The sequence below is a fragment of the Triticum dicoccoides genome, chromosome 3B, assembly GCF_002162155.2.
Source record: "Triticum dicoccoides isolate Atlit2015 ecotype Zavitan chromosome 3B, WEW_v2.0, whole genome shotgun sequence".
NCBI classification, from domain to species: Eukaryota; Viridiplantae; Streptophyta; class Magnoliopsida; order Poales; family Poaceae; genus Triticum; species Triticum dicoccoides.
This window is the reverse complement of record NC_041385.1, coordinates 783,151,540-783,163,694: the sequence shown is the minus strand read 5'-3', so window position 1 is coordinate 783,163,694 and position 12,155 is coordinate 783,151,540. Positions and strand designations below refer to the sequence as shown.

General features: G+C 45.8%; 1 protein-coding gene across 1 annotated transcript; it reads right to left on the bottom strand.

Annotated features, from left to right (window-relative positions):
* Positions 1-9,974: 9,974 nt before the first annotated feature.
* Positions 9,975-11,501, bottom strand: LOC119282213 (cytosolic sulfotransferase 5-like). Its single transcript, XM_037562523.1, has 2 exons — positions 10,899-11,501; positions 9,975-10,575 (listed from the first exon to the last, which is right to left on the bottom strand). The coding sequence occupies exons 1-2, from the start codon at positions 11,429-11,431 to the stop codon at positions 10,050-10,052; spliced, it is 1,059 nt and encodes a 352-aa protein (XP_037418420.1). The 5' UTR covers positions 11,432-11,501; the 3' UTR covers positions 9,975-10,049.
* Positions 11,502-12,155: the final 654 nt, after the last annotated feature.

The following is a 12,155-nucleotide window of genomic DNA, read 5'->3' as shown; positions in this document are numbered from 1 at the left end:
AAATATATGGATGAAACTAAGCAAGGGATATACTAGCCATGAGGTGCTTTCCAGATGTATAAGTCAATTTTATTTAGTCCATCCAGGTTTATTGTCTGTATAAGAAAGTTGATGTCAATATCCATGCATCCTTCCTCCCCTAGAAATCAATTTTCTAGAATGGTGTGATGTGTGCCTTGAGTTATCTTTTTATTGCATTGCAGTTGTAGGAAAATTTGTAGTTTTGGTGTTTGCGTGGAAGTAGTGTAAGTAGAAGCACACATCATATGGTATCATGATCGTTGCCCGGTACAATGGAATGTGCAGCTATTGTGTGACGTTGTGAAAGTGTTCTATCCTACACACCAGCTCGGACTCTTTTGCAGCATGTACGTTTGCAACCTCTATACCGGTGATTTTGCTCGACCCTGCGTGTACTACCTGCGATTGCAAATAGCGTACTAAACCATAAGTGCCAGGTATGCAGATGTATCAAGTACAAACTGTCTTTCATGAGTTTTAATTAATATACATGTATTCTTTAGCAGACAAACATTGTGACCGTGTGCTTTAGAATTATTTTTCTTGACATGCCATGTTCTTTGGAAATCAACTAATCATGTATATCAAGATGCAACTCTATTTCCCTTTTTGCTTTCCCCTGTTGGGGTCAATAGCTCCTGTGCGACACATTTGAGGTGAAATGGCTTGAGTGCGACGTTGTTCGAACGAATGGCTGTGGTGCGACACATTTGAGTAGGTAAATAGCCCACGCACGACATGGCTGTTAAACTGAACTGATGCCCTCGTAAGCTGTTGGGGGCTGGACCCACCACTTATCCACGTAAGCGCTGGACACACCACTTATCCACCTAAGCGCGGGACCCACCACTTGTCTACTCGCGGGACCCACCTCCTCGCAGCTAGAAGAGACGAGCGCCCGTGCCCGTCCGCCCGCCGCCGCCCATTCATCCCCTTTCCCCAATCTTTCTCTTCTCCGGCGACCTAGCGCAAATGTCTACCTCCTCCGCCACGCAATCAAAATGGCGACAATATGGACCAGTGCTGCTAACAAGGTGCCCTGAATGCCCACGCCCAGACCCTCTTAAACGGTTGGTCACTAAAAGGGATGACAATGGCAATCTTGGGCGGGAATTTGTGAAATGCTTGAGCAAACCAATGACAGGAAGGGATGGCAAGGTTAGATCTCAGTTGTTAGCCCGTTCTTTCGCTGTCTTTCGCTCTGATTTCTCCATATTTTGTTTTTTATCCCCGAATTTGGGATTTAGGGTTCATGTTGTTCTTTTCAGATCTTGAAGAAATGTTACCATTTTGAGTGGATTGATGAATATGTTGATAGGATTCAGTTTGAGGGCTACGTTAATTCGAGCGTGGCCGCAACCTGGGAGCTCAATTTGGGCGGGGTACCGCCGATTGCTGTGGAGAATACGGGGAGCTCGGGCGGAGGGGCGGGCAGAGTCGTGCCGATGGCGATGTATGCGCGCAATGCTGAACTTCATGCGGAGTCCGAACTGACCGAGGAACTGAAGAAGATCAAGAAACATCTAATGCAGATGATCGATTTGCAGAAGCAAGAAAATATCATGGCAGGGGGGTTCTATTGTTGTATCATTACTCTGTTTCTGTTTTATGTTCATCCGTCATTAGAATGGGCATTTAGGCCTGTCAGTGTAGAGGATGTGATCTGTGCGCAAGTAATGTATCTGAATTATCTGAATTGAAGCAGCAATTTGGAACACAAATTATTCAGTGTTCATGCTCTGTTTCCCCCATTTTTGTTCTTCAGTTAACAGGGTACACACCCAAATTCAGTTTCTAGTAAAAAAAACAAAACTGGGCTGCCGAATAGATGTTGGGCTGTAAGGAGATCGGGCTCAAGGAGACCAGCCCACCCGCGTAGGGGCACCAGCCCACCTCTATCTTCGGCAAATAAAATGTTACTTGTTTTTACTTTGGCCTTTTTCTTGCACTAAATTTTGTGATGGATCATTTTTTGATGCACTAAAACTAAATATTACTTGTTTTTATGCATGTCTACGGTTTCATTAACTAAATGAGTTGCATGCTTGCATGAAGTAAATTAGTTTGCATTACCTAGTTGCATGTCCATAGTGGGTTTGCATGGGGCTCCTAGTTGCATGTCTATGGTTTGGGTCATGACCCATTATTTGGCCAATATTTTGAAGATGGTGTGTGTGGTGATTGGGGTGTAGCAACCCGGGCCCGTAGCAACCCATAGCAATACACAAATAATGGAACAACCCATAACAATCTACAAATAATAGCACAAAATACACAATATATATAGTAGCATAACGATTATATAGAAGCATAACGATTGCAACACATAGTTCCACGATAGCCTTACAACTTAAAACACTAATACAACTTAATAACAGTAGCATAACGATTACAACTTAAAAACTAATACGATACGATACGATAGATCGGGGGGCACCAAACGCGGGTTCTTCTTCGGGTTCTTCTCTCCTCCTCCTCCGGGTGAACGCCGGGCCACCTCGCTCCTCCGGGCGACCTTCACTCGTCGTTGTTGATTGGGTACGGGAGCGTGTGCATAACGCCGTTGTTGGGGAAGATGGAGTTGAAGTCGGTGAAAATGTTATGGGTGGTGAAAGCTATGAACTCACAACCAACCCAATACACTCGCCCGAGGAGGTAGAAAGCATTGAATGGGTTAGTGAACGTAGCGAGGATCCCAACCACAACGCCGTTGTGGGTGACCTCCTCAACATGGTACATCCTTGGAGAGCCGCGGGGGAGGTGTCGGAAGCCGGCCGCAAGGAAGAACTCCGTCAACTCCCTTGCGCCCCTCCACCTGGAGATGGCCCAAACCCTAAGGGTACTCTCCACGTACACTCCGTTCGGGTAGAGCCTTTCCGGCACGGTTGGGGGGAGTTGGTAGGTGGGGGCGTTGTACTGCATGGTGGCGCCCGGTGGCTCGAGGGCTCGATCGGGTTTGATGGGGCAGAAGGAAGAAGGAGGGCAGAGGAGGAAGAGGATGGGGTGTGGATGAGGAGGAAGAGGAAGACGATAGTGCCCGGCTTAAATAGCCCAAGAGCGACGTGGTTTTTGATTTCTTCGAGTGGTTTCACTGGGTAGAATTAATGGGCGGGCGGCGTTTGGTGGTGCCCCATGGAAGTGTGTACACGAGCGTGGGAAACGGGCTGTGACAGTCGCGGGTCAAGGGGGACGGGATCACGCACGCATCTATGCCGTCGTGGGTCAAGGGGACACGCCTGCCCCGGGTTCTCTGCGTGTGCCGCCCGTGCATTCATGTCATAGCCCATCTTGCTAGGGCTAGCCGGCTAGAGGGCAACGTTCGGTCGATTTTTTTTAGGGCAACGTTCGGTCAATGTGAGTCGTGACAATAATGGATGGCTTCATTTACCCATCTTGTAACGGGCAGCACGCCGTTTGAACTGCATCTATACCCACATCGATACCCCATGCCAGTATTGCGTCCTCAAAGAGGAGCACGCCATGCACGGCACGCCATGCAGCGTTGGCTTTTTGGTTGTCTTCATTGGGCTACTGCATTGTGGCTTGGTGCATGCTTTGATGCGACGCTGCATCGGTTCTAATGGTAGGCATGCGACAGGTTACTGCGTTGATAGGGGTGGCGGGGCAGGACTACGTCGAGGCATGCATGCAACGACGGGGCAACGACGGGCGCAGTCCTGCGGGTGGGCATGCATGCAGGCCTGCGGGTGGGCACGGGCACGCATGCAACGATCGAAAGGGCACTGCGTAGGCTTGGTCCATGCACCGCGTCAACTCTTGCCGTTGGATTCAAATGAACGGTCCTGATGCTCCAACGAGAGAGGCTGATCCAAACCCCACCGCGTCAACCAATCAGCGCGTCTCATGCGGATCGCTGCACACTGTAGCTAACCCTAGCGCCTGATCTCAACCGTCCACGTACAACGATCGACGACCAGGTAGTGTGCAGGGTTTTGAGGGGTTTTGAGAGGGGTTTTGAGGGGTTTTGAGAGGTTTTCACTGATTAGGGTTGAGCCTAACTAATTCAAAAAAAATCAAAAAAATATAAAATGTGCGCACATAGTCTTATTATGTCGTATAGTAACGAGAAAAAAATATAAATATGGTTTACATACATTTTTACGAAAAATCCTTCACAAAATTGTCATTCCTCAAACAATGTAGTATGGAGTTCAAGGGAAAGAGTAGTCGGTACCCGAGAGTAGGTGGGGTTTTGAAAATGAAAAGTGTGAAAACCTTGTTTTCTCATTTTCATTTTGGATTGACTAAGAAAGATCTGAACTTACTTTTCTCATTTTCATGTTTTAAACTTGTTTTATATATAATTTTCTATTAAACCTTGTTTTTTCAAAAAGAAAAGAAAATAATAGAAAATTAATTCAATAAATAGTGAGACTTTAGATTTACACTATATAGGTAGAATAGATGTGTAGAAAAATTATTTGGCTGGTTTAGACAAAGTGCCAAAAAAACTTGCTTAAATATGAGGCCGTTTACCCTACCTTTGGAGGTCATTTGAAACACACTTTTCATGACTATGAGTTCAACTTACCAAAAGGGCTCGGAATGATCAGCAAGCAAACATATTTCAGTTGAGGTACTTTAGATAGCAATAAAACATCAATAGCCCAAATTTAAATTTAAATTTAAATTTAAATTTGAATTTTATTTGGCTGGTTTAGACAAACAAGTTCGAATAGAAATATGGGGACACATAGTGACTACCAGTACGCACCAAGTTACAAATATTATTACATGCCCCAAATTTTCAAACTGTTCTTTGTTCTACTTCTTCCTACCACGTCGTGTGCCCTTCTTCGCCTTAGCCCTTCTTGTTTTTGGTTCTTCAACACACACAAGTTCACTGATCATCTTGGTTTTCTTCACTGGTCTTTTCAACACCTCGCCAATACCCTCGTGATCAGTGTCTTCAGTCTCAATGTTGACACCAGTTTCAGTTTCTTTGATGTGTACCTCAACATGGGTTTCTTCAGTGTGAACCTCGACACGCTCAGGTTCAGTTTCTTCAGTCTGAACCTGGACACGCTCAGGTTCAGTTTCTTCAGTCTGAACCTCGACACGCTCCGGTTCAGTTTCTTCGGTGTGCACCTCCACATCAGTTTCTTCAGTCTGAATGTTGACTGCAGCAGGATTTTCTTCAGTCTGCTCAGGCTCAGGCACACTTCTCTTCTTTCTACCGCCATTGACTCTTGCTTTTTTTGTTGGCCAACACTGTTCAACAACAAGGGGCTGACTTGCTCGCTTCCTCCTGTGCAGAAAATGTTATAGATATAGTAATTGGAAAAAAGCACCAAATCAAATACAGACAAATAAACAAGAACATACTTTGGCTTATCAGGAGTGTAACGGCATTTGACAGATCCCACTCTGTGCCCAAGTTCCTCGCACAACTTGCATCTATTTTTGTTACCTTTTTGGGCCCTTTTTGGCTTTCCATCTTTCTTTCCCTTCTTACTACTCCCACCTTTCTCAAACCATGCCTTGAATCTACTCTGTTTAGGCCTGCCAGCCTTTCTTTTCCTCAAGGGAGGACACATGGAAAATTCAATGTCCACTTCAGGCCACTGAGACTGATCTGTAAGTGCTGGAATTGGAGTAGCATATGCAGCTTTGAATCTTGCTACCGAATAATATTCATGCAGATATGGGTGCATGTTTATCTTCGGTTGGGATGCTAAGAAAAGAATGGCATGCTCACATGGTTTACCAGTGTGTTGCCACTCGAGGCAAGTGCAATCATGGAATTCAGTGTTAACAACATGCCTCCTTCCAGTTTTGCTATCTCTAACTTCAGCACCCCAAGGTGAAGATTTTTCAACAAACAAATGTGAAAGACTTCTTCTCCTATTGACCACCTGTTGTACCACTGCTGGAAGCTTATCACCTTGCAGACAATCACCTATCCTTCTTCTCAATTCCCACAACCGCATGAGCATGATCCTGATTTGGTCAACAATGTCATGCACAGGCAAATCTTTTAACTCCTTCACCTTGTTGTTGAAACTCTCTGCTAAATTGTTGTTGATGTGGTCACACTTGATGGCAGTGTTGAATGCTGACCTGTACCATAACAAAGAATGGTAGGTGTTCAGCCATGGACCAAACTCATCACATGCTGCCATTATCTTATCAAGATGATATTTGTGTGTCTGTCTAGTGTAAGATCTTGCTGCTGGCCACATGCGCCCAAATTCTTCTCCTCTAAATTTTTTGATCAAATTGATCCACAAATGACCGAAGCACACCCTCTGCTCAGCATGTGGGAAAACATTTTTCACTGAATTTTCAAGCCCCTTACATGCATCTGTGTGTATAGCCAAAGGTGACACTGGCCCTAGGCATCTTTTCAACTGGATCATGAACCATGTCCACGAAGCCTCTATTTCTGACTGAAACAAGCCAACAGCAATAGGAAACATCCAGTTGTGTCCACCTAGAGCATTGCATGCTGCCAACTGACCATTCCACTTGCCTATCAAAAATGATGAGTCTATGCTCAAATATGGACGACACCGTGCTTTGAAGCCATCTATGCATGGCTTCAAAGCCATAAAAAACTTGGAGAACTTGACTTCGCCTTTGGCTGATACCTCTGTATCTATCTCCACAACACTACCAGGTGACCTCTTTTCCACCTCTGCTTTGAAGTTGTAAAGCATCCTAAATGTATTTGCCCAATCACCATATAAATTTTTCATTGTCCTTTGTTTTGCCTTCCACACTGTTGTATATTTCAGTTTAATGGGGTACATCTTTTCCAAGTCTACTTTGAGTTTCTTGGCAGTAGTGTTTGGTGTTTTGGCTAAAATTGGGGTGATCTTTTCTGCAACCCAAAGTTGTGATGTCATGGTTGATACTCTCTGTGAACTTGTAATACAAGTATGTTGATTGGGGATTTGGTTAACCCTGACAGTACTTCCGTCAGGTTGCAGTCTAGCAGATATGTACCACTTGCAAGGCTTGACACTACCATCAATTCCTCTGCACCTCGCATAAAACTTCTTTCTATCAGTCCAAACAGTCTTGGCATCAAACTCATGTTTCACTGCATAAGTCTTGAAACACATCCTAAACTCCTTCATGCTTGGGAACAACTTGCCTACTTCAATGACAGGGTTTTCTTTGTCATACACATGCACCAGCTCATCATCATGTGCATCATCTACTTCATCTGCAGCTTGTTCCATCAATTGTCCATCTACATCTTCATCAACATTAGCAGGCAAACTAGATTCGCCCCTCTCCTGCTTATCTCTGTCATCGACTGGAATGCCAAAAAGTTTGGCCATCTCAATGTCAGGCATTGGTGCAATGACCAAATCAGTAGGCTCATCTAATTCAACTACATTCCAATCAACAGTTGCTGCAGTTTCAGTTTCAGTTCCAGTAACCTGTCCCTCTTCGGCTATTACTGTAAGTTCAATACACATGGGAATCAATGGCCTCTGTGTAGCGCATTCATCATCTACCATCTGCGCAGCCAATTGTGATGGCACATATCCAACCTTCGAAAAAATATTCAGATCAACCAGCTCAGCAAAAAAATTAGCTCTTTTGCTTGTCCAGCCGTTTTGCTGATCGATTTCATCAACAATCTGTTCACCATCTTCCATTCTCACATACTCTCCTTTCCAATCATCAAACCGCAACAGTGATACTTCTTGCTCTGGACCCCAAACAACATTCTCCCCAATTTTTTCCACCCATTTCTTCACTGCCTTCTCTCCCATGTTCTGTAGAACTTGTGGATCAATATCTGTAAACTCAACCTCCCATTTAACAATTGTGTCTCTCTCAATGTTCTGAATACTACCATCAACTAATTTTGCCTTTGATGGAAAGAAATTGACCGTCAATTCGAAGGTCCGAACGGCAGCATCCCCTGTGTCAGTGGCGGACAGTGTGAGCCCGTGAGAAAGAGTAGACTAGGCCCTAATTGCATGCAAAATTGGGTCGGAGAGAGGCGCATTACCTATTCGAAGTTGAATCTGGCGGCTCCATCTCAGTATGCCCACGGGCTCCCCTCACAACCTATCGATTCAACAAGCGAAAACAGAGGAAACGAGCTGAGATCTACGGGGCCGAGAGAGGAACAGGAGGGGGACTAGGGTTCTCACTCACCATTTTTTGAGGACGAAGGCTCCGCCGCCGTTGAGAACGAGGGCTCCGCCGCCGCCGGAGAACGCAAGATCCGCCGCCACCGGAGAAGAAGGGGGGGGAGGGGGCAGAGTGGCGGGCCCGACACGGTCGGGCGGTAGGGCACTGTCAGCTGTTTTGAGGAGCAATTAAGTTGGACCCACATGTCCTAACATAAACGGGCTTGGTTGACGACCAATTTAACCACATTAAACAGCCATGTCGTGCGTGGGCTATTTACCTGCTCAAATGTGTCGCACCACAGCCATTTGCTCGAACAACGTCGCACTCAAGCCAATTCACCTCAAATGTGTCGCACAGGAGCTATTGACCCCCCTGTTGACGGTTAAACATTTAGATGTTTAATCGTGAGATATAATGATGCAAGGATTTTACATAATTGGCTTTTGAAACATCAAGTCTATTTAATTTTTATTAGCTTCAACAGGTGCGCTATTTAGAACTTTGAAGCCCTCTTACTAGGTTCTGTGATCAGAGAATTTAGTTTAGATACTTTGTTCAGCATGTTTCCTATTCTCTAGGATTTTATGAAATATGTCTTAGTTTGAGTTAGAATGGGAAAATATATATGTTCTTTTCAGAGGGGAGAGATCTTTACATGTTCAGCCTTCAAAATGTTAGCTGCACCTACAGGTCCAGAGAGTATTAGTATGTCTGCTCAATGACTTTTGATTATCCTCCTATTGGAAAATAAGGATAGTTCTGGCATGTCTGATCAGCGTCTGATGTTCCAATATGGTTACTGAAAGCAGTCGATGGAGGATCCAGTGAGAGACCTAGAGCTGTTCTGAAGGAGGTAGATGTGGAAAAGAGTGGTAAATTTGGACTACTTTTGTTCCTTTTAGAAACAAGCTTGGATTGTCTGTCTTTAATTTATCTAATTTCTGTAATGTATATGATTTGTAAGAGTTTAATTCTGTGTACCATGTACGACACTGGGATAATAACTGTTAGTTTGTAATGCTGCCATGAGACTATTGGACCAAGAAAATTTATACAACTGTACTATTTGTTTCAAGTCAGTGCACAAGCTCAGCATTTCTTTGTTTTCTTTGAGATTCAAGGTAGGGAAACAATAGTGTTTGTGCCACAGCCATTCCAACTGAAAGTACAAGGTCTGTTTTGATGGGTAGACGTTTGATCATGAATAATAGAAATGGTACGCTGAAGGGGATAGTACAATTTATGGTCATTCGTACGATTACAATTTGATGCACAGAGACATGTCTTGATATATTTTGTTTAATCATTTTGGACATGTCTCTGTGCACCAAATTTCATCTACAAAATCCCGCAGCAACGCGCGGGGTGTCATCTAGTTCTGACAATGACCATACCAAGAGGAGCATAACACAAAATGTATTTTCAATTAGAAAAATGTTGTTTTTTTTCATCAGTTTGAATGTGGCTCGTGGCTCTTACACCTGAAACACATAGAATAAAGTCTGGCAATCTTCTATGGTGCTCTTTGGATTTTACCTTGTTATGCAAATTTTACTTGTGGTAGAATATTTGATCATTAGTTTGTGTATTAGCTAATTTTATATTTAAGCTATCATGCATGTATACAAACTGGTATGAAGATTTCTAATCGTCCCCAAAATTTTAGAAACTAGCATCTAACAGTTTGTGCAAAGCTGATAATAATAATAATAATAATAATAGTAACAACCGCGATGGTGACCTGCCTTTTGTGCTCGAGTGTTTCGGTCATGTCTACTCGTCGGCAGATGGGACTAGGCAGGGCTCTCTTTGGTCCGATCTTACACATGACATGCATGTTGAATAATAATATTTCACAAAAGATCATAGCGTAAAATCTTACAAGTTTGCATGCTGGTAAATAGAATTCACAGGAGATCTAGGCCCGATCCGTGGAACTTGCTTTGCAAAAGGGCGTCAAAACGATGTGCCATTTCAGGTGTCATATGGTTCATCCAGTCTCCTACACCCCCTCTCCTGAAGTAAGATTCACGAGGGTACTTGGTGAACACCACAGGGCCCGCCTTGTTCACCTTGAGGCTGCTCAGCTTCTCAAAGCTGCACAGATCCACGATGTCATCCACAACCTTGGTTTCCTCTTCGACAGCGGAGAAGGGTTGCCCAACGAACCGCGCCAGCTTTCGTACATTGTTGGCCGGGTCTTTTATCATTTCCTCATACCTGAGGAAAAGGACCGCTGCCGAGGTCATCTCTGGCTGGCCCTCGTCGCCGCTCATGGTTTTGCCGGCGTTCCAGTACCCAAGGATGTGGTCCCAGAATGGGCCGCATAGAGATTTGCCCTCGCAGGTGAGCTCGAACATGTCGTTGAATGACAGGTTTGGCCGAGGATGCCTAAGGAAGTGCCACATTGAGACTACCATGTCCTTTGGGTCCCTGATGAGTCATGAGTGATGATCAGTAAATTTTGTCCGTATCAACAGTCGCCCATCATCAGTAACTAACGTTAATGTTATGTATTACTATGATGAAATAACCAAACCAAATGAATAAGTAGTAGTAGGAATAGACGTCTGATACCTTTTCCTTCAAGGCTTAGAGAAACGTCAAACACGTTTCAGAAGGTATCATATCAACGAGAGGTTTGAAGTTATATAGAGTACACAATAACTTATCATGCCACTTGAAATGAGTGGTTAGCTATATCAAAAACAACCATGAAAACACAAACACAATAATTTATCATGGCACGCACGCACCTGCAGATGTAGACGATCTTGCGGTCTGGATTCTTGGTGATGGAGGCGGGCAGAGTAGAGTAGGGCATGTGCGTGGACAAGAGTCTCGGGGACGGCAGTGCGTCCAGCTTATTCCCCCACCCGCCCGACACGATCACCTCCATGAACGGCACGCAGTCGTGCGGCGTGTGGCGGAGGAGCGGGTGGTCGGGGGCGGCGGGCGGGTGCGCCCGGCGTGCCATGGTGGCGAAGGCGAGCGCCTTGAGCCACGTGGTGCCACACTTGGGCGGGCTGGCGAGGATGACATCGCCAGGACGCGGCGTGAAGCCGCCGCCGTTTTGAATCTGGACGATCCCCGGGATCCACCCTTCCATCACCCAGGTGCCCTTGTACAGGCACTGCCCCGTCATCGGGTTGCTCGTGAGGGCGTCGCCGTCGCCGTTGCCATCGCTATGGTCTTTCTTCGGCAGGGGCAACGGCGGGTCGTGGCGGCTGTCGACGAAGACGTCCTTGAACGCCGCTGGGCCGCCGGCGAGGGCACTTGCTAGCGCCATGCTTTTGCTGGAATGTTGCGCGGCTAGCGATGAAACATATAAGATAATAGATCTGGATGTCCTAACCTTCCGGTACCATATCGGCCGGCCCGTGGCAAACGTGGTTGCCAAATTATTGGCTGACAGGAACATAAATTGCTTGCTGTCATGCATGTATGTGTTTGCTGTAGCGAGCGTAGCGACGAATCGTGCCCGTGCAGTGATGTCGGATCTCATGATAGAGCCTTGGCGTGTACAATGTTTTTTTAGTTTTATTCTATATAGATAGGGTTACAATAGAGAGGCACCAACCCTTCACTAAAAAGTGGTCCACGCTGAAGCCATATGGCAGTAGGGCTCTCCGTACGATTATATGACTATACACTGCCAAATGATGTGCTACCCTATTTTGCTCTCACTTTAGTTTTTAAGGAATAAACTCGTGATCCACCATCAGATACTTAATCTCAGCTATCAAATGCCATATGCTGACCGGGACAGATTATCCCTGGACAACGCTGTCAATGCCTCCGAGGAGGTACAACCCCCCCCCCCTCTCTCTCTCCCTCGCGCGAGCGCCCGGGTGAAACCCTAGCCTCGCACCTCCCCTGTCCTCCTTGCGCGGCCTCCTCCCTCGCTGTCGCCCAGTAGTGCCGCTGGGTAAAGCCCGACCGGCAAGGGCGGCGGCGGGGCCTCCTTCCCCCTCCGCATGGGATCCACGGTCGCCGCGCGGCGGCCCCTCGTC

Excerpts from the sequence above, each read along its gene's own strand:
- LOC119282213 (XM_037562523.1), bottom strand. The coding sequence starts at position 11,431 with ATGGCGCTAGCAAGTGCCCTCGCCGGCGGCCCAGCGGCGTTCAAGGAC. Across the intron at positions 10,576-10,898 it reads AAGATCGTCTACATCTGCAG|GGACCCAAAGGACATGGTAG; the intron begins GTGCGTGCGTGC and ends ATGACTCATCAG.